Raw genomic sequence first — 20,194 nt, forward strand, 5'->3', positions numbered from 1 at the left:
TACTTTTTTGCCACACTGTATGTGTTAAAAATGGCAATAGGATTGGGGTGTTACCTCGTAAAAAATATTGACATCTTGAGAGACTGCCACTGGATGATTGAAACATTTGGTGGAGGACTGACACTTTCACTCTCGTCTTATTCTGGACAAGAAGCCTACACCTCTGATTGAATAGCTTTGCTTTGATCAGACCAAGCCGTGAGAGAGAGAGAGAGAGAATGTGCTGTGGGACTTCTTGTGGAAGTTGACTTGACATATTTTCCTTTCTTTTTTCTTTATCCTTTTTTGGGGGGGAGATGGGGGTTACGAGCTAAAGAACTGTACAAGAAATACACATTGCTACTCTAAGTAATGCTGACAACAGCACTTAGAGACAACATCGCAGTTAGCAATAACATTCCCCCCCAGACATTTAGTTTTTATTTATATTATTCAATTCCCTACAGCATCTTATTTTGACAACAGCAATAAAACAAGAAAAGTGTGTTGCTTTGCTCTACTGTTCAACTGTTCAAATTATTTATCCATATATAAAGAAATAAATCAACTAAAGTGTTTGAACAACGTATGTGACTAAAAACAACTTCGCACAGAGCTATTTCCCACTATCAATACAAAAATAGATCAACATTTTCTTTAATTTATTGTATACAGGATATAACAATCAAGAAGTGAGAAGTATCTTTGCTGTAGTCAAATAGAACAATTAAGTAGTGGAACATATACAGGAATTGTGATACTCCACAGAAAAAGCAACAACCACGTACCAGCCATACTAGTTGTGCACTTTGAAATGTAATGCAAAATTATTTAATTCTGTCCGGAGTGACCGGTAGTAGAAAGGAGAAACCCAGAGTGTACGGCAAGTGAATGGGATTCTTGTTGTGCCACCACAGCACACAGCACCAGGGGTCAGGGAAAAGATAAATAATAAAGAACAGATGAGTGACAATGCTATATTAGACAGACAACGGTGTGCAATGTTGAATTCAACTGAAACGGTACTGAACAACCAGTTGAAAAGCGTTGAGATTATGGTGGCCCAGAGGGTGATTACTGTATGGTGTGCTGCACAAGGTTTGCGATGTCAAATGGTCACATCCATATTTTTTTAAAATTGTAATTTTACCCCCCTTTTCATGATATCCAACTGGTAGTTACGATCTTGTCTCATCGCTACAACTCCTCAACGAGCTCGGGAGAGGTGAAGGTCGAGTCATGCATACTCCGAAAACATGACCCGCCAAGCGCTGCTTCTTAAAACCGAAGTCAGCTTGCAGGCGCAAGGCCCGCAACAAGGAGTTGAAAGAGTGCAATGAGCTAAAGAAATCTCCCTGGTCTTAGCCTCCCCTAACCCAGACGACGCTGAGCCAATTGTGCGGGCACTATGGGGCTCCCGGTCACGGCCGGCTGTAACACAGCCTGGGATCAACCCACAGGGTGTAGTGGCGCTTCAACACTGCGACGCAGTGTCTTAGACAGCTGTGCCTGGCACAGGTCACACCCATATTGATCAGGCCACACCTCGCCACACCCACCAAACGGGTGCAAACATACCTCAAAAGCTGTTGAAGAACAGTGCACACCATTCAAGGAAAACATGTCGTTCAGTACAATCCGTCACACAACGTAGCAAATATTGAAGCAAATTGAATGCAGGTACAAAGAACCAAGTGACACATCATTAGATAAGGCTGCTAAAGATCCCTATCCATCATCGTTCACCGAAGGCTCAGAATTCCCTTGGTTTTGTGAAAAACTTGCTTAGTTGAAGGGCATGTGTGTTACTTGCACCTGCTTGATTGACCACCAACAATTCTTCACAACTCCAATTTGCTATTGTTATTAAAGTAGAAGCTCAAATATCTCCTACTAACGCACTCAAAGCGTCACTATTTAGTAATATGACAACACACATCAGGAGTGCTATTCCCCAAGCACTTCCAATTAGGAAATGTGTGGAGAGTACATGTGCAATTAAATCTGGATAAAAACATGCCACCTTTCTAACTCCAACTCCCCACTTACATTAGGCCAGTAACGTCATTGTGAGAAACAAGCAATGCTTAAAAGTTTAGACCAACCAGTCAGATTGGTATGTGAGAGTGCAGTCACTTAGCTTAGAGCAGGGTTCTCCAACCCTGTTCCTGGAGAGCTACGGTTCTGCAGATTTTCGCTCCAACCCTGATTCTAATAACTAACTGGTTGATAATCTGAATGAGGTTAGTTACAACTGTGGTTGGATTGAAAACCTACAGGAGGGTAGTTCTCCAGGAACAGGGTTGGAGAGCCCTGGCTTAGACCATTCACTCATCAAGACAGTTTCCTCTTTTTCCATTGTTAATCCCGGTACAGGTACAACAGCTGAGACGAGACAGTTTTATGCTGTTTTAAAACAATGTTTTCTTGATCTGAGCAGTCTAGTTTTAGAACATCTCAAGTCGGCTTCTGGAGTTTCCAAGATTCAACATGTCAAACCTTGGCTAAAGACTTGAGATGAGACAGGTCTTTTTAGCCAATCAGAGAACAGTGTGCTGAAGTTATGTGTTTAGCCAAGCAGCTAGCTAGTTAGCCAAGCAGACAGCTAGCTAGCTGTTTTGCTGCAATCAGTTAGCCTAATCTCAAAGTGGGCCCTGTTTCTGGTGCATGTATTTCATGATACTCGTTTGTAACAGCACCTTGCTACAACAAATGGCAATTTTGTTTCAAACTTTTATTACGTCATTGTAAAGAGGGAACGTTACCGTGGAAACGGTCTTAACCGCATCTCTTATATTTTTTACCTGAATGCCCCATCTTTAGTCTGCTGTTCTACAACACAACATTTTAAAATGGGCTAGTTTTTCTAATCTTGCCTCTCATTATGTCGGCTGTTGTATCTGTACCGGGCTTTAGTCTGTTATCCTATTTCTAAGCATGTTTATATAGGCATATTTGGATCAGATATTTCACTCTGGGAGAGGGACTAGGCAAGCGCTAGTCAACAATCATCAGACAGCATGCAGTGTTTCTAAACAAGTTGCCACACTTGCTGAAAATTAGCCAGCTGTATGTTGGTTTTGACTCAAAGTGAACCTGTGTATAGTTGGTCCCATGTTTCATGAGCTCAAATCAAAGATCCCAGAAACTTTCCATACACACAAAAAGGTTATTTCTCTCAAATTGTGTGCACACATTTGTTTATATCCCTGTTAGTAAGCATTTATCCTTTGCCAAGATAATCCATCCACCTGACAGGTGTGGCATATCAAGAAGCTGATTAAACAGCATGATCATTACATAGGGAAATAAAAGGCCACTTTAAAATGTGCAGTTTTGTCACACAACACAATGCCATAAGTGTCTCAATTTTGAGGGAGTGTGCAATTGGCATGCTGAGTGCAGGAATGTCCACCAGAGCAGTTGCCAGAGAATTTAATGTTAATTTCTCTACCATATGCCACCCGAAACGTTGTTTTAGAGAATTTGGTAGTATGTCAAACTGGCTTCACAACCACAGACCATGTGTATGGCGCCATTTCTGCTAGCAGCTTGCTGATATCAATGTTGTGAACACAATTTAATTTTATCGATGGCAATTTGAATGTACAGAGATACCGTGCCGAGATCCAGAGGCCTATTGTTGTGCCATTCATTTGCCACCATCACACCATCATGTTTCAGCATGATAATGCAACACCCCATGTCACAAGGATCTGTACACAATTCCTGGGAGCTGAAAATGTCCCAGTTCTTCCATGGCCTGCATACTCACCAGACATGACACACTGCATACTCACCAGACATTGAGCATGTTTGGGATGCTCTAAATCGACATGTACAACATCATGTTCCAGTTCCTGACAATATCCTGCATTGTGCTTACTTACTTTATCGTGTTCTTCTTATTTGTTATTTTTTGTATTACATTGTTATTGATTACTGCATTGTTGGTGTTAGAGCTTGCAAAAAAGCATTTCACTGTAGTTGTGCATGACATTAAAACTTGAAACTAGACAAACTAGTTCTCTGTATCTGGGCCATTCTTGAATTCTGGTGGCATTTGGGCATGGCATTGTGAAAGAAAATATACTTAATTTTTTATGCATTCTGGTACATATTTACATTCTAAATAAACTAATATGGCAGCTTAATTACTTTAAATAATATTGACTAATTATGAATATATTGGAACAATTTACTAAAGTGATATGATTCAATTTAGCTTACAATGAAATGTACCTTCATTTAAATTGAGTAACATCAACGGCATTTTGTATTTAGACATACTAGAAGGTTGTGAATAGCAGAGAATGCTCAAAGTCCTTGTCCATCTTTGCATTAATCAATTTTCAAGGAATAACACCAATGGCATAAACTTAGGGACACACTGTATTTGTTATTCATAAAAAGAAAGGTATTTTAATAGCCTCATTTTTATTTATCTATACAATATGTTAAATATTTTTGTTTACTTTCTAGAGTAATAATTGATCGCTATCTCTAAATCCCCAAAATATGTCACTACAACTCTACCAGGTCACTGCTTGGAGAAGCCAATTTGCTTGCCCTATGTACTATAAACAATGCATAAACATAAAGTTCTGCAATATAATGGACTTGCATTATATTTTATGATTGATAAAGAGTTCAATATAAAAAAACATGTATGATGTGCAACTATTTGCAATTTTAAAGGGTTTTCATGGTTGCAAATGCGAGAGCCCAAATGCCACCACAATTCAAGATCTGTTCTTGATGTCAGAATGCAAGCTCACAACTCAAAACACACTGCAAGTTTTCAGACCACTAGACTTTTTCCACATTTTGTTACGTTACAGCCTTACTCTAAAATTGATTCAATTGATGTTTTTGACTGTCCACAAACAATACACCCCATAATGACAAAGAAAAAATAGGTCTTAGAAATGTTTGCAAATGTATACAAAAATACAAAACTGAAATATCACAAACTACATAAGTATTTCGACTCAGTACTTTGTTGAAGCACCGTTGGCAGCGAAAGCAGCTTAGAGTCTTCTTGGGTATGACACTAAAAGCTTGGCACACCTGTATTTGGGGAGTTCCTACAATTATTCTGTGCAGATCCTCTCAAGCTCTGTCAGGGTGGATGGGGAGCGACGCTGCACAGTTCTTTTCAGATCTCTCCAGAGATGTTTGATCTGGTTCAAGTCCAGACTCTGGCTGGCCACTCAAGGACTTTCAGAGACTTGAAGCCACTCCTGCGTTTTCTTGGCTGTGTGCTTAGGGTTGTTGTCCTGTTGGAAGGTGAACATTCACCCCAGTCTGAGGTCCTGAGTGCTAAGGGGCAGGTTTTCATCAAGGATCTCTCTGTACTTTGCTCCGTTCATCTTTCCCTCGATCCTGACTAGTCTCCCACTCACTGCCGCTGAAAAACATCCCCACAGCATGAAGCTGTCAACACACTTCGCCGCATGGATGGTGCCAGGTTTCCTCCAGACGTGCAGCTTGACATTCAAGCCAAAGAGTTCAGTTTTGGTTTCATCAGACCAAAGAATCTTGTTTCTCATGATCTGAGTCTTCAGGTGTCTTATGGCAAACTCCAAGGGGGATTGTGCATTTTTACTGAGGAGTGGCTTCAGTCTGGCCACTCTACCATAAAGGCCTGATTGGTGGAGTACTGCAGAGATGGTTGTCCTTCTTGAAGGTTCCTTCATCTCCACAGAGGAACTTTGGAGCTCTGTCAGAGTGACCATCGGGTTCTTGGTCACCTCCCTGACCAATTGCTCAGTTAGGCCGGGCGGCCAGCTCTAGGAAGAGTCTTAGTGATTTCAAGTTCTTCCATTTAAGAACGGATGCCATTGTGTTCTTGGGGACCTTTCAATGCTGCAGACATTTTTTGGTAGCCTTCCCAAGATCTGTGCCTCAACAAAATCATGTCTCGGAACTCTATGGACAATTCCTTGGACCTTATGGCTTTGCTTTTGCTCTGACTTGCACTGTCAACTGTGAGACCTTTATAGGCAGGTGTGTGCCTTTCCAAATCATGTCCAATCAATAGAATTTACCACAGGTGGACTCCAATCAAGTTGTAGTTATTTCTGTTTTTTATTTTTAATACATTTGCAAATATTTCTAAAAACCTGTTTTTGCTTTGTCATTATGGAATATTGTATATAGATTGATGAGGAACATTTTTTATTAAATCTATTTTAGAATAAGGTTGTAAATGTAACAAAATGTGAAAAAAGTCAAGGGGTCTGAATACTTTCCGAATGCACTGTAAGTACATGCGAAAGAGCACTGCTATTGTCAAAACAGAATGTATTCCTATTCCTCTCATTGTACAATTACGTGAGAGAATCGATGATTCATCCAGGTTTAGCATTAAACAGTGCAGATATGCAATACATACTGTATCTATCTTTGCTTCCCAAACACATGTGGAAACAATAGATGGAGCAGTAAGCACTTGAAGTAATATGATCTCTTTCAATTACAGCACAGATTTTGCACTGTAAATATTTCACCCAATGTGTCAAATTGTAAATGTATTGCAACCATGACAAGATGCTAGGACCCTGCAGGGAATTTCGTATCAGCTTTGACAAGTGTTCATCCTAAGTGTTCAACCTAATCAAAGACGATTTAAAAAATCTGGCATATTAAGTAACACTGTCAAGTCATTTGCCATCGCCTAGACCACATAACACCACCCACCATGCCCAACCCATCAACCCAGTCCACATAAAGAATGTTTCACCTGAGCAGAGACACCTATGGGCTTAGCCGTGCCTCTGTTCCCCATCCCTCTCTTCCTTCTTCTCAGCCACCTTTGCTTCCTCCTGTATTCTGTCGGTCTATGATTCCAACAGACTGTGCCACCGGCAGACCTGCTGTCCTTTGGACTCTTTCATCTGGGTCCAGTGAGTGAGTTCCTCCTCTCCAGAGCTGTTGAGGCCTAGCGAGATCCAACCGATCATCTCCTTGCGCTTCATGCTGCGCTTGTTGTACACGGAGAGGATGAGCGTCACGTCTGACAGCTGGAAGAGGGCAACCTGGAAGACAAACGTCTCCTTGTATGTAGGGTTGGGCTGGCCATGACAGATCGACGTCTTACACTTGGACATCTCCTGGCCCATTGAGTTCAATAAGGTCAGCTTGACATATGTATCTAAGAGGAAGAAATGGGGAGAATGATTAAGGACTAGAAACAAAACAATTCTATATCTCAAATGCTGAGATACAGCTTCTAGTCCAAAAATAACAATTGTGTTCATTTTAGGAAATGCTAGCATTACATACTTTTTATTCAAATTAATGAGTTAGATTTCTTGAGGGGTGACAAATATGAAGAAAAAAAATGGGGGGGGGGGGGGGGGGGGGGGGTACATAATAGAATAAATGGATAAGCTACAGCACGGCAACATGCAAAACTGAACATACCCCCATGGGAAAGCAATTACGGAAGCATAAAACATGTATTAAATCATATCACTAAAGTTATTCCTAGATCATTCCTTATTCAATTACCTCCCAGAAAAACAATGTAGGGATTCAACTCCAACTATTAGAAAGTGAATAGTCATCACTTACTTTATTTAGTATTTTATCTACAGGCAAAAAACCCTGAGACAACAACTGATGACATCCGAGGCTGCAAACCAAATTGGAAGAAACAGCGGCAAGCATAGCAATCACAAAGGCTTTGATCATGTTTCGCCTTTGGCCATGTCATAACCATTTTCCATAATGTTCCATGTTTCTACTGCTGTGAATGAGTGGGTAAGGCATGAATTGACAGGGCTTTTATAACGATCAGTGCCATCTGCTTTTGAAGGCCTATACTGTAGCTCTTTGCCTTGAATTCAGGGGATCTCTTGCGCTCTTTGACACTACCAAAATATACTTTTTTTTTTTTTTTAGCTTGCTGTAGAATGGCTTAAACTGTAAAACTGTTGGTGTCTTAAGAGGCCAGTCGTGGTGGAGAAGTTCTTGTACCATTGTCAATGAATGAGAAGGGTTGTGACAGCTGATTAATGTGCCATTTCCATCCTCAACTACCTGTGTACTCAACTTTGCATACAAATTCAAAACATAATTCATGACTTCACAGCTTTTAGATTTGTCAGTGTATCCAGCCAGATGTTGCTATTTCTGTAAAGTCAATCACATCTGAATTTAGTCAATTATTCAGAAGACAAAAACTCCCCAGAACACCTGCTGACCGCACAAATAAATTCCCATGTGAATAGCGATATACTGTAGCATCAAATGAATGTAATAGAGCAATTACAATTACTTTTGGTTGACTGATGCTTTATTGTCAATAGATTTTCAGAAGCTTTAACTTCACTGGGAAAGCATTTACGCAAATCTCCAGAATTAAAATGGCTGTTCGTAACATATTGTAAAATATAACGTTACAATACTATAATAAAACAAAATTGTATGGAGAGACAGACAATTGTTATGAAGTACAGTGGGTTCCCAAATTGACACCTTTGATAAAGATGAGCAATAATGACTGTATAAAATAAATAATTCAAATACTGAGCTACATTGTATGCTCCAAAAAATTGGGAAATTACAATGAACAAAAATAGAAATGCAACATGTAATGTGTTGGTCCCATGTTTCAATAGCTGAAATAAAAGATCCCAGAAATGTTCCATACGCACAAAAAGCTTATTTCTCGCAAATTTCAAGCACAAATGTTTTTTTCATCCCTGTTAGTGAGCTTTTCTCCTTTGCCAAGATAATCCATCCACCTGACAGGTGTGGCATATCAAGAACCTGATTAAACAGCATGATCATTAGAGGTGCATCTTAAATAAAAGGACAATGAAAGGCCACTCTAAAATGTGCAGTTTTGTCACACAACACAATGTCACAGTTTTGAGGGAGTGTGCAACTGGCGTGCTGACTGCAGGAATGTCCACCAGACCTGTTGCCAGTGAATTTTCTGTTCATTTCTCAACCATAAACCGCCTTCAACATCATTTTAGATAATTTGGCAGTATGCCCAACCGGCTTCACAACTACAGATCACATGTATAGTGTCATGTTCGCGAGCAATTTGCTGATGTCAACATTATGAACAGAGTGTTCCATGGTGGTGGTGGGGTTATGGCATGGGCAGTCATAAGTTATGGACAATGAACACAATTGCATTTTATTGATGGCAATTTGAATGAACAGATACCGCGCCATTCATCCACTGCCATCACCTTATGTTTCAGCATGATAATGCACCGCCACATGCCGCAAGGATCTGTACACCATTCCTGGAAACTGAATGTCCTAGTTCTTCCATGGCCTGCCTATTCACCAGACATGTCATCCATTGAGCATGTTTGGGATGCTCTGGTTCGACATGTATGACAGCGTGTTCCAGTTCCCGTCAATATCCAGCAACTTCACACAGCCATTGAAGATGAGTGGGACAACATTTCACAGGCCACAATCAACAGCCTGATCAACTCTATGCAAATGTCATGCTGCATGAGGCAGATGTTGGTCACACCAGATACTGACTGGTGTTCCGATCCACGCCCATACCTTTTTTTAAAGGTATCTTTGACCAACAGCTGCATATCTGTATTCCCAGTCATGTAATATCCATAGATAAGGGAAAATACATGTATTTTAATTGACTGATTTCCTGATATGAACTGTAACTCAGGAAAATCTTTGAAATTGTAGCATGTTGCATTCATGTTTTTGTTCAGTATATATTATTTTATACTAATACAATTGCTCAGAGAAACTTGTTACTTACTTGTTTAACAAGTAATACTTTTTTTCTCAAAAAAGGTTGGGGGCTAAATTATTGACACCCCTAAAACTTATTACAAATAAGTAGTCAAAAGCTTAGTATTTGGTCCCCTTTTCCTAGACTACATCAAGCTTGTGACTATAAACTTTGTTGGATGCATTGCAGTTTGTTGTGGTTCAGATTATTTCGTGCCCAATAGAAATGAATGGTAAATAATACAACAACAATAATAATAATCGTACAAAAAAAAAGTATGAAAATGTATGCGATCATTATTGTAAGTCACTGGTTAAGATCGTCTGCTAAATTACAAAATGTTTTAATAATATATTGTGTCATCTTGGAATCACTTTTATTGTAAATAAATGAGACACTTCTACATTAATGTGGCTGCTACCCTGTTAACGAATAACCCTGAATGAATCGTGAATAATGATGAGTGAGACATTTACAGAGGGTCAAAGATCATACCCCCAAGACATGCTAACCTCCTCTGTTATTGGTAATGGTGAGTGGTTAGCATGTCTTGGGGGTATGATCTTCGACCCATACTCATCATTATTCACAGTTAATTCAGTATTATCTATAAGCATGGTAGCATCCACATTAATGTAGAAGTGTCTTATCTTACTTACAATAAAATATTATTTCAACAAAATAATTTACTCTGGGTAATTATATTAGTATAAAATAATATAATTTCCCAATTTTTGGAGCATACAATATAGATCTGTACTTGAATTATTTATTTTATGCAGTGATTATTGCTCATCTTTATCAAGGGTGTCAATAACTCCGGACCCGACTGTAGAATATGTGCCAAAAGACTGCATTGTTTGTCACCAAAAGCCACCAAAGTCACCAAAAGCAAAAAGTTGGCCTGAATTACTCTTAATATGGAGAAGCAAACTATCATGATTCCCACAAGCCCACATACAATGAAAAAAAGCAGGGAGCAAGGCTGGACGGGGAAATACATACATGAAAAATAACCAGGAATGGGGAGTAAGTGAAACACACACACACACACACACACACACACACACACACACACACACACACACACACTTCAAAGCTTTGAATTAGCAATGTTCGGTAGCACTTTATAATAACTCCACGTAATAATAGCATTTATAATGGATTAGTAAATAGTTTATTCCTCATTTATGTATCATTACTCCCACATTTGTAAATGTTAGTAACATAGTTATTCACACATTTAGAAACAACTTTTAAAATATTGAATAATGATTCATAAGAAAATTAATAAGATATTTAATATAGGTCCCTACAAACCATTTACTACTCATTAGTGCACTAAATCTAGCAGATTCATTACTCACCAACAACAGCTGCAAATTCCAATAAAAACTACAAAATGTTTTGAAGTTCACTTTCCTTGCTTTGTTTAACCACACTATCATGAATCAAGCAAAGAAGTTTTGTGCGTCAGAGAGCAGTATTTATTTAGTTTCATAGAACAAACGTACATCGTATTCGGAAAGTATTCATACCCCTTGACTTTTTCCACATTTTGTTACGTTACAGCCTTATTCTAAAATTGATTCAATTGCTTTAGTCTTCATCAATCTACACACAATACCCCAATGACAAAGAAAAAAACAGGTTTTTCTTCACATAAGTATTCAGACACTTTACTCAGTACTTTGTTGAAGCACCTTTGGCAGCGATTATAGCCTAGAGTCTTTTTGGATATGAAGCTACAAGCTTGGCACACTTGTATTTGGAGAATTTTTCACATTATTCACTGCAGATCCTCTCAAGCTCTGTCAGGTTGAATGGGGAGCGTCGCTGCACAGCTATTTTCAGGTCTCTACAGAGATGTTCGATTGGGTTCATGTCCAGGCTCTGGCTGGGCCACTAAAGGACAGTCAGATTTGTCCCGAAGCCACTCCTGCGTTGTCTTGGCTGTGTGCTTAGGGTCGTTGTCCTGTTGGAAGGCAAACATTCACCCCAGTCTGAGGTCTTGAGCGCTCTGGAGCAGGTTTTCCATTAAGAATCTCTGTAATTTACTCCGTTAATCTTTTCCTCAATCCTGACCAGTCTCCCAGTCCCTGCCGCTGAAAAACACATTAGGGATGGTGCCAGGTTTCCTCCAGACGTGACACTTGGCATTCAGGGCAAAGACTTCAATCTTGGTTTCATCAAACCAGAGAATCTTGTTTCTCATGGTCTGAGTCCTTTTGGGGCCTTTTTTGCAAACTCCAAGCGGGCTGTCATGTGCCTTTTACTGAGGAGTGGCTTCAGTCTGGCCACTCTACCATAGAGTCCTGATTGGTGGAGTGCTGCAGGGATGGTTTTCCAATTGGAAATCTCTACAAAGGAACTCTGAAGCTCTGTCAGAGTGACAATAGGGTTCTTGGTCACCTCCCTGACCAAGGCCCTTCTCCCCCGATTGCTTAGTTTGGCTAGGGGCCAGTTCTAAGTAGAGTCTTGGTGGTTCCAAACTTCTTCCATTTAAGAATGATGGAGGCCACTGTCTTCTTGGGGACCATAAATGTTTCAGAAATCTTTTGCTACCCTTCCCCAGATCTGTGCCTTGACACAATCCTGTCTCGGTGCTCTAAGGACAATTCCCTTGGTTTTGGCTCTGACATGCACTGTCAGCTGTGGGACCTTATATAGACAGGTATGTGCATTTACAAATCATCTCAAAGATGATCAATGGAAACAGGATGCACCTGAGCTCAATTTCGAGTCTCATAGTAAAGGGTCTGAATACTTACCTAAATAAGGTATTTCTGTTTTTTATTTGCAAAAATTAATTTATGTACAGTACCAGTCAAAAGTTGACACCTACTCAATCAAGGGTTTTTCTTTATTTTTACTATTTTCTACATTGTAGAATAATAGTGAAGACATCAAAACTATGAAATAACACATATGTATGTATGTAGTAACCCCAAAAAGTGTTAAACAAATCAAAATATTTTTGTATGTTTGAGATTCTTCAAAGTAGCCACCCTTTGCCATGATGACAGCTTTGCACACTCTTGACATTCTCTCAACCAGCTTCACCTGGAATGCTTTTCCGACAGTCTTGAAGGAGTTCCCACATATGCTGAGCACTTGTTGGATGCTTTTCCTTCACTCTGCAGTCCAACTTATCCCAAATCATCTCAATTGTGTTGAGATCGTGTGCTTGTGGAGGAAAGGTTATCTGATGCAGCACTCCATCACTCTTCTTCTTGGTCAAATAGCCCTTACACAGCCTGGAGGTGTGTTGGGTCTTTGTCCTGTTGAAAAACAAATGATAGTCCCACAAAGCACAAACCAGATGGGATTGACGTATCACTGCAGAATCCTGTGGTAGCCATGCTGGTTAAGTTTGCCTTGAATTCTAAATAAATCACAGACAGTGTCACCAGCAAAGCACCTCCACACCTCATCCATGCTTCACTGTGGAAACTACACATGCAGAGATAATCTGTTCACCTACTCTGCGTCTCACAGTTCCAACGGTGGTTGGAACCAAAAATCTCAAATTTGGACTCATCAGACCAAAGGAGAGATATCCACCGGTCTAATGTCCATTTCTCATGTTTCGTGGCCCAAGCAAGTCTCTTATTTTTATTGGTGTCCTTTAGTTGTGGTTTCTTTGCGGCAATTCGACCTGATTCAAGCAGTCTCCTCTAAACAGTTGATGTTGAGATGTGTCTGTTACTTTTATTTATTTGGGCTGCAATTTCTGAGGGTGGTAACTCTAATGAACTTGTCCTCTGCACCAGAGGTAACTCTGGGTCTTCCTTTCCTGTGGTGGTCCTCATGAGAGCCAGTTACATCATAGCACTTGATGGTTTTGCGACTGCACTTGAAGAAACTTTCAAAGTTCTTGAAATTTTGCACCTTGACTGACCTTTATGTCTTAAGGTAATGATGAACTGTTGTTTCTCTTTGTTCTTGCCATAATATGGACCTGGACTTTTACCAAATAGTGCTGTCTTCTGTATACCACCCCTACCTTGTCACAACACAAATTACTGGCTCAAAGGCATTGAGAAGGAAAGAAATTCCACAAATGTAGGCCCACCTGTAAATTAAAATGCATTACAGGTGACTGCCTCATGAAGCTGGTTGAGAGATTGCCAAGAGTGTGCAAAGCTGTCATCAAGGCAAAGGCTGGCTACTTTGAATAATCTCAAATATAAAATATTTGTTTTATTTGTTTAACACTTTCTTGGTTACTACATGATTATGTATGTGTTATATGTCTTCACTACTATTCTACAATGTAGAACATAGTGAAAATAAAGAAAAACTCTGGAATGAGTAGGTGTTTCCAAACTATTGACTGGTACTGTATATATATATTTTTCTATACAAATGTGAAAATAGTTGTTGCATAAGTATTCAGCCCCTTTGTCTTGGCAAGCATAGTTCAGGAGTAAAGTTTGGCTTAACAAAATCACATAATAAGTTATATGGACTCACTATGTGTGAAATAATAGGGGTTGACATGATTTTGAGTGACTAAACCTTTCTCTGTTCTCTGTCCGTCAGGTATTTAATACCAAGCACATATTTAACTACAAAGACCAGGAAGCTTTTTGAAAGCCTCATAAAGAAAGGCAGTGATTGGTAGATGGGTAAAAATAACTAAATTAGACAATGAATATCTCTTTAATCATGGTCAAGTTAATTCTGATGTGGATTATGTATTAAACCACCCAGACACATAAAAGATACAGTGTCCTTCTGAACTGATCTTCAGATCAGGAATTAAACTGCTCAGGGATGTTATCATGAGGCCATTGGTGATTTTAAAACAGCTACAGAGTTCAATGGCTGTAATGGGAGAAAACAGAGGATGGATCAATAACATTCTAGTGACTCCACAATAATGACCTAAATGAGAGTGAAAAGAAGAATACAAATATACAGAAAAAACATATCCAAAACATGCATCAAGGCATTAAAGTAATATTAGATAAAAACACAGCAAAGGAATACACTTTTTGCCTAAATGCAAAGCCTTATGTTTGTGGCGAATCCAAAAGAACACATCACTGAATAACTGCCTCCTTATTTTCAAGCATGCATCCCGGTATGGGTACGCTTGACATGGGCAAACACTAGGGAGATTTTTAGGATAAAAATAAACGTAATTGTGCTAAGCACAGTCAAAATACTAGAGGAACCTTTCAGCAGGACAATAACCTACAACACAAGGCCAAATCTACACTGGAGTACCAAGGACACCGTGAATGTTCCTGAGTGGATTTAAGTCTTAACTTAAATCTCCTTGAAAATCTGTCGCAAGACTTTGCTGTCTAGCCATGATCACCAACATCTTGACAGAGCTTGAATAGTTGTTTAAATTATATTTTACAATCCAGGTGTGCAAATGTCCTACAGACTTATCCAAGAGGACTCACAGCTGTAATCGATGCCAAAGGGGTTTCTAACATGTGTTGACTCAGGGAGCTGAATAATTATGCAACGACTATATTTTAGTTATTTCATTTTATATATATATATATATATATACACAGTTGAAGTCAGAAGTTTACATACACCTTAGCCAAATACATTTAAACTCAGTTTTTCACAATTCCTGACATTTAATCCTAGTAACAATTCCCTGTGTTAGGTCAGTTAAGATCACCACGTTATTTGAAGAATGTGAAATGTCAGAATAATAGTAGAGATAATTATTTATTTCAGCTTTAATTTCTTTCATAACATTCCCAGTGGGTCAGAAGTTTACATACACTCAATTCGTATTTAGTAGCATTGCCTTTAAATGGTTTAAATTGGGTGAAACGTTTCGGGTAGCCTTTCACAAGCTTCCCACAATAAGTTGGGTGAATTTTGGCCCATTCCTCCTGACAGAGCTGGTGTAACTAAGTCAGGTATGTAGGCCTCCTTGCTCGCACAGGCTTTTTCAGTTCTGCCCACACATTTTCTATAGGATTGAGATTGAGGCTTTGTGATGGCCAATCCAGTACCTCGACTTTGTTGTCCTTAAGTCATTTTGCCACAACTTTGGAAGTATGCTTGGGGTCATTGTCCATTTGGGAGACCCATTTGCGACCAAGCTTTAACTTCCTGACTGATGTCTTGAGATGTTGCTTCAATATATCCACGTAATTTTCCTCACTCATGATCCCTGATGCCATCTATTTTGGGAAGTACACCAGTCCCTCCTGCAGCAAAGCACCCCCACAACATGATACTGCCACCCCCGTGCTTCACAGTTGTCCACCTTTTTCCTCCAAACATAATGATGGTCATTATGGCCAAACAGTTCTATTTTTGTTTCATCAGACCAGAGGAAATTTTTCCAAAAAGTACGATCTTTGTCCCCATGTGCAGTTGCAAACAGTAGTCTGGCTTTTTTATGGTGGTTTTGGAGCAGTGTCTTCTTCCTTGCTGAGCGGCCTATCAGGTTATGTCGACATAAGACTCCTTTCACTGTGGATATAGATACTTTTGTACCTGTTTCCGCCAGCATCTTCACAAGGTCCTTTGCTGTTGTTCTGGGATTGATTTGCACATTTCGCACCAAAGTATGTCCATCTCTAGGAGACAGAACGCATCTCCTTCCTGACAGCTGCGTGGTCCATGGTGTTTATACTTGCTTACTATTGTTTGTACAGATGAACGTGGTACCTTCAGGCATTTAAAAATTACTCCCAGGGATGAAACAGACTTGTGGAGGTCTATAATTTAGGTCTTGACTGATTTCTTTTGATTTTCCCATGATGTCAAGCACAGAGGCACTGAGTTCGAAGGTAGGCCTTGAAATACATCCACAGGTACACCTCCAATTGACTCAAATGATGTCAATTAGCCTATCAGAAGCTTCTTAAGCCATGACATCATTTTCTGGAATTTTCCAAGCTGTTTAAAAGCACAGTCAACTTAGTGTAAGTAAGCTTCTGACACACTGGAATTGTGATACAGTGAATTACAAGTAAAATAATCTGTCTGTAAACAATTTTTTTTAAAATTACTTGTGTCATGCAATTTGTTGAGTGGTTGAATAACGAGTTTTAATGACTACAACCTAAATGACTTCCGACTTCAACTGTATATATATATATATATATATATAAAAATTGGAACTATATATATATATATATATATATATATATATATATATATATATATATATATATATATATATACATATATATATATAGTTCCAATTTTTCTTCCCCAAAAATACAATTAAATTAATCTTAATCTCACTTTGTAACACAATAAAATGTGAAGAAATCCAATAGATGGTCGGCCGAAGCCGAAAACGTGAAGTTGATCGATCCTTGTTGAGGGAGGAGCAGAGTTGCTTTATATGACAGCAAAACATTCTTATGATGACAAAAAATGTGTTGGCACCTTCAATTCTTGCACATTTTCTCATAAAAAGTATATTTCAACACTATCTGCTCAGGCAAAATTCAAAAACTGCTAACCTTGGAACCAATCAACTGCTATACCTAGAACCAATCATAACTCTCTGTAGCTGTAGGTTTAAAGAAACATTATTTTATTTAACCAGTTAAGTCAGTTAAGAACAAACAAATTATTTACAATGATGGCCTACCCCGGCCAAACCCGGAAAATTCTGGGTCAATTGTGAACCGCCCAATTGTGAACCGGTTGTGATACAGCCTGGAATCAAACCGGGCTCTGTAGCGATGCTTCTAGCACTGAGACGCAGTGCCTTAGACCACTGCGCCACTCAGGAGCCCCCTATTCAATCATACACTTTGCATAGAAATCAATATAAAAGCACGTAGATGTGTGTGTGTGTCATGTATGCTAGAATGGATGTTTAAAAATGACAGCTGCATACAGTGCATTTGGAAAGTATTCAGACCCCTTCCCCTTTTCACCATTTTGTTGTGTTACAGCCTTATTCCTTATTCTAAAATGTATTAAATAAAAAAGAATCCTCATCAATCTACCAACAATACCCAATAATGACAAAGCGAAAACAAGTTTTTAGACATCTTTGCAAATGTATTAAAAATAAAAACAATGTATTCAGACCCTTTAAACCAAGCCATGAGGTTGAAGCAATTGTCTGTAGAGCTCCGAGACAGGACTGTGACGAGGCACAGCTGTCTATCGTTGTCTCTGAATGAGAACCATACTTAGGTAGCCTTTCCCACCTGTGTGGTGTGGGTAGTTATTTTCTGTTTAGTGTGTTTCGCACCTGACGGAGCTGTTTCAGTTGTTCTTTTGTTGCTTGTTGTATATTGTTCAGCTTTACCATTAAAATGACGAACACGTACCACGCTGCACCTTGGTCCTCACCTTCTTCCACCAACGGCCATTACAGGGGCCTCCAGCATTCTTAAATTGAAGTTTAGAACCACCAAGACTCTTCTTAGAGCTTGCCACCCGGTCAAACTGAGTAATTGTGGAAGAAGGGCCGAGCTCCAGAGTCCCTCTGTGGAGATGGGAGAACCTTCCAGAAGGACAACCATCTCTGCAAGAGCAACAACATCTCAGCCACGAAATGGTAGGCCACACAAACTCACGGAACGGGACCGCAGTTCTGAAACGAGTAGTGAGTAAAAATCGTCTGTCCTCAGTTGCAAAACTCACTCTGAGTTCCAAACGGCCTCTGGAAGCAACGTGAGCACAATAACTGTTCGTCGGGAGCTCCATGAAATGGGTTTCCATGGCCGAGCAGCAGCACACAAGCCTAAGATCACCAATGCACAATGCCAAGCGTTGACTGGAGTGGTGTAAAGCTCGCCGTCATTGGACTCTGGAATAGTGGAAATGCGTTCTCTGGAGTGACGAATCACGCTTCACCATCTGGCTGTCCAATGGATGAATCTGGTTTTGGTGGATGCCAGGAGAACGCTACCTGCCCCAGTGCATAGTGTTAACTGTAAAGTTTGGTGAAGTAGGAATAATGGTCTGGGGCTGTTTTTCATGGTTCGGGCTCAGTCCCTTAGTTCCAGTGAAGGGAAATCTTAATGCTACTGCATACAAAGACATTCTAGATGATTCTGTGCTTCCAACTTTGTGGCAACAGTTCGAGGAAGGACCTTTCCTGTTTCAGCATGACAATGCCACTGTGCACAAAGTGAGGTCCATACAAAAATTGCACAGAGCCCTGATCTCAAACCCATCAAACACCTTTGGGATGAATTGGAACGCTGACTGCGAGCCAGGCCTAATCGCCCAACATCAGTGCCCGACCTCACTAATGCTCCTGTGGCTTAATGGAAGCAAGTCCCAGCAGGAATGTTCCAACATATTGTTTCATGTGAGACAAAAATAAAAGAATGAATAAACTAAATCATCACAGCAAAGGAATGTTTGTGAGCTAGAAAATGAACATCCTGACAGTCTGAGGCAGGGTGCTCTGTAATCCTCTGACTAACTATTGACAAGGATAATAATGTGGCATTTTTTATTTGTCAGTATGAATGAAATGGGTCCTGCCTTGACGACTGCATTATATTTACACTATAGACACTATAGATTTTTGTAGTCTTAAATTATTACTTGAAATAAACTGTTAGCTAAAATGTTCCTTTTTTCCGGAATGACATGCTAGCTAGTGATAAAGCTATCTGCTCCTGCTAGCAAGCAACAGTTCTACTTGATGTAACTAGCTAGCTAACTAGTAAGCTAGCTATATTATTAAGGTTGCAGTGTCTACTACTGTACCTTAGATACAGATAATGTGATTGGCAGACGTGATCAGCAGAGATAGTACCATATATAGTACAGAGTTTTGATTGGTTCACAGTTTAGTACTCTACGGTGTTTGCCTGTCCAACTGGCAGACTAATAAATAATAAATATTTTGAAACAAATTGCAAGAATTTACATTTCCAAAAAAAGACGGAGATCGATCATCTCGAAAACCAAAGCATATAGCTTGCCAAGTCCCACCACCTACAAGGGGTCTGAATACTTTTGCAAGTCACCGTAAAATTGAGATGTTGCTACATTTGCGGATAAAATTCTAATTTACTCAACCTTTTAAGTATTTTTATGTGGCCTCATCTTAATTTTGGGCTTTTATACGTTATACATACTTTATAAATGTTTTGAGTGTTGTTGATATATAAAATTGTTGCTATATTTCTTTTAACATGCAGTGTTGTGTGCTTATTCTTTTACCAATGATATGTTCTAGGCCAAGGGGTGGGCAATGATTTTGGCTTGATGGCCACATTGGGATTTCCAAATTCAAAGGAGGGCCATTTTTTTTGCGACCAATTTCTTAGTCAAAATCAATTTGCGGCATAGAAAAAAAGGCAGTTACTTGAAAACATACGGGTCCATTATAATTTCTACATACTTTATATCTAGTGTTAGACGTTCAAGAGTGGCCTGTAGTGTTTTGCTAACCCAAAATAATCACCCAACCCCCCCAAATAAAGTTTTTACTCAAACCTCTCCCGTATGTTGCTCTCCACTGTTCTCGGCTATTTGGAGACCTTAAGGGGCATGTCC

General features: G+C 39.5%; 1 protein-coding gene across 3 annotated transcripts in view; it reads right to left on the bottom strand.

Moving 5' to 3' along the window:
• Positions 1–263: 263 nt before the first annotated feature.
• syt14a (synaptotagmin XIVa) overlaps positions 264–20,194 on the bottom strand; it is a 142,648-nt gene continuing 122,717 nt past the window's right edge. For 2 of the 3 annotated variants that reach the window (XM_021585679.3, XM_021585678.3), the window contains exon 9: positions 264–7,135. In XM_021585679.3, the coding sequence (XP_021441354.1) occupies positions 6,822–7,135 (314 nt within the window). In that variant the 3' untranslated portion in view covers positions 264–6,821. The remainder of the gene's footprint in view (positions 7,136–20,194) is intronic. The other variant, XM_090221717.1, reaches the window with a different exon arrangement.

The sequence above is a fragment of the Oncorhynchus mykiss genome, chromosome 26, assembly GCF_057628025.1.
Source record: "Oncorhynchus mykiss isolate SJ-2025 chromosome 26, ASM5762802v1, whole genome shotgun sequence".
Taxonomy (NCBI): Eukaryota; Metazoa; Chordata; class Actinopteri; order Salmoniformes; family Salmonidae; genus Oncorhynchus; species Oncorhynchus mykiss.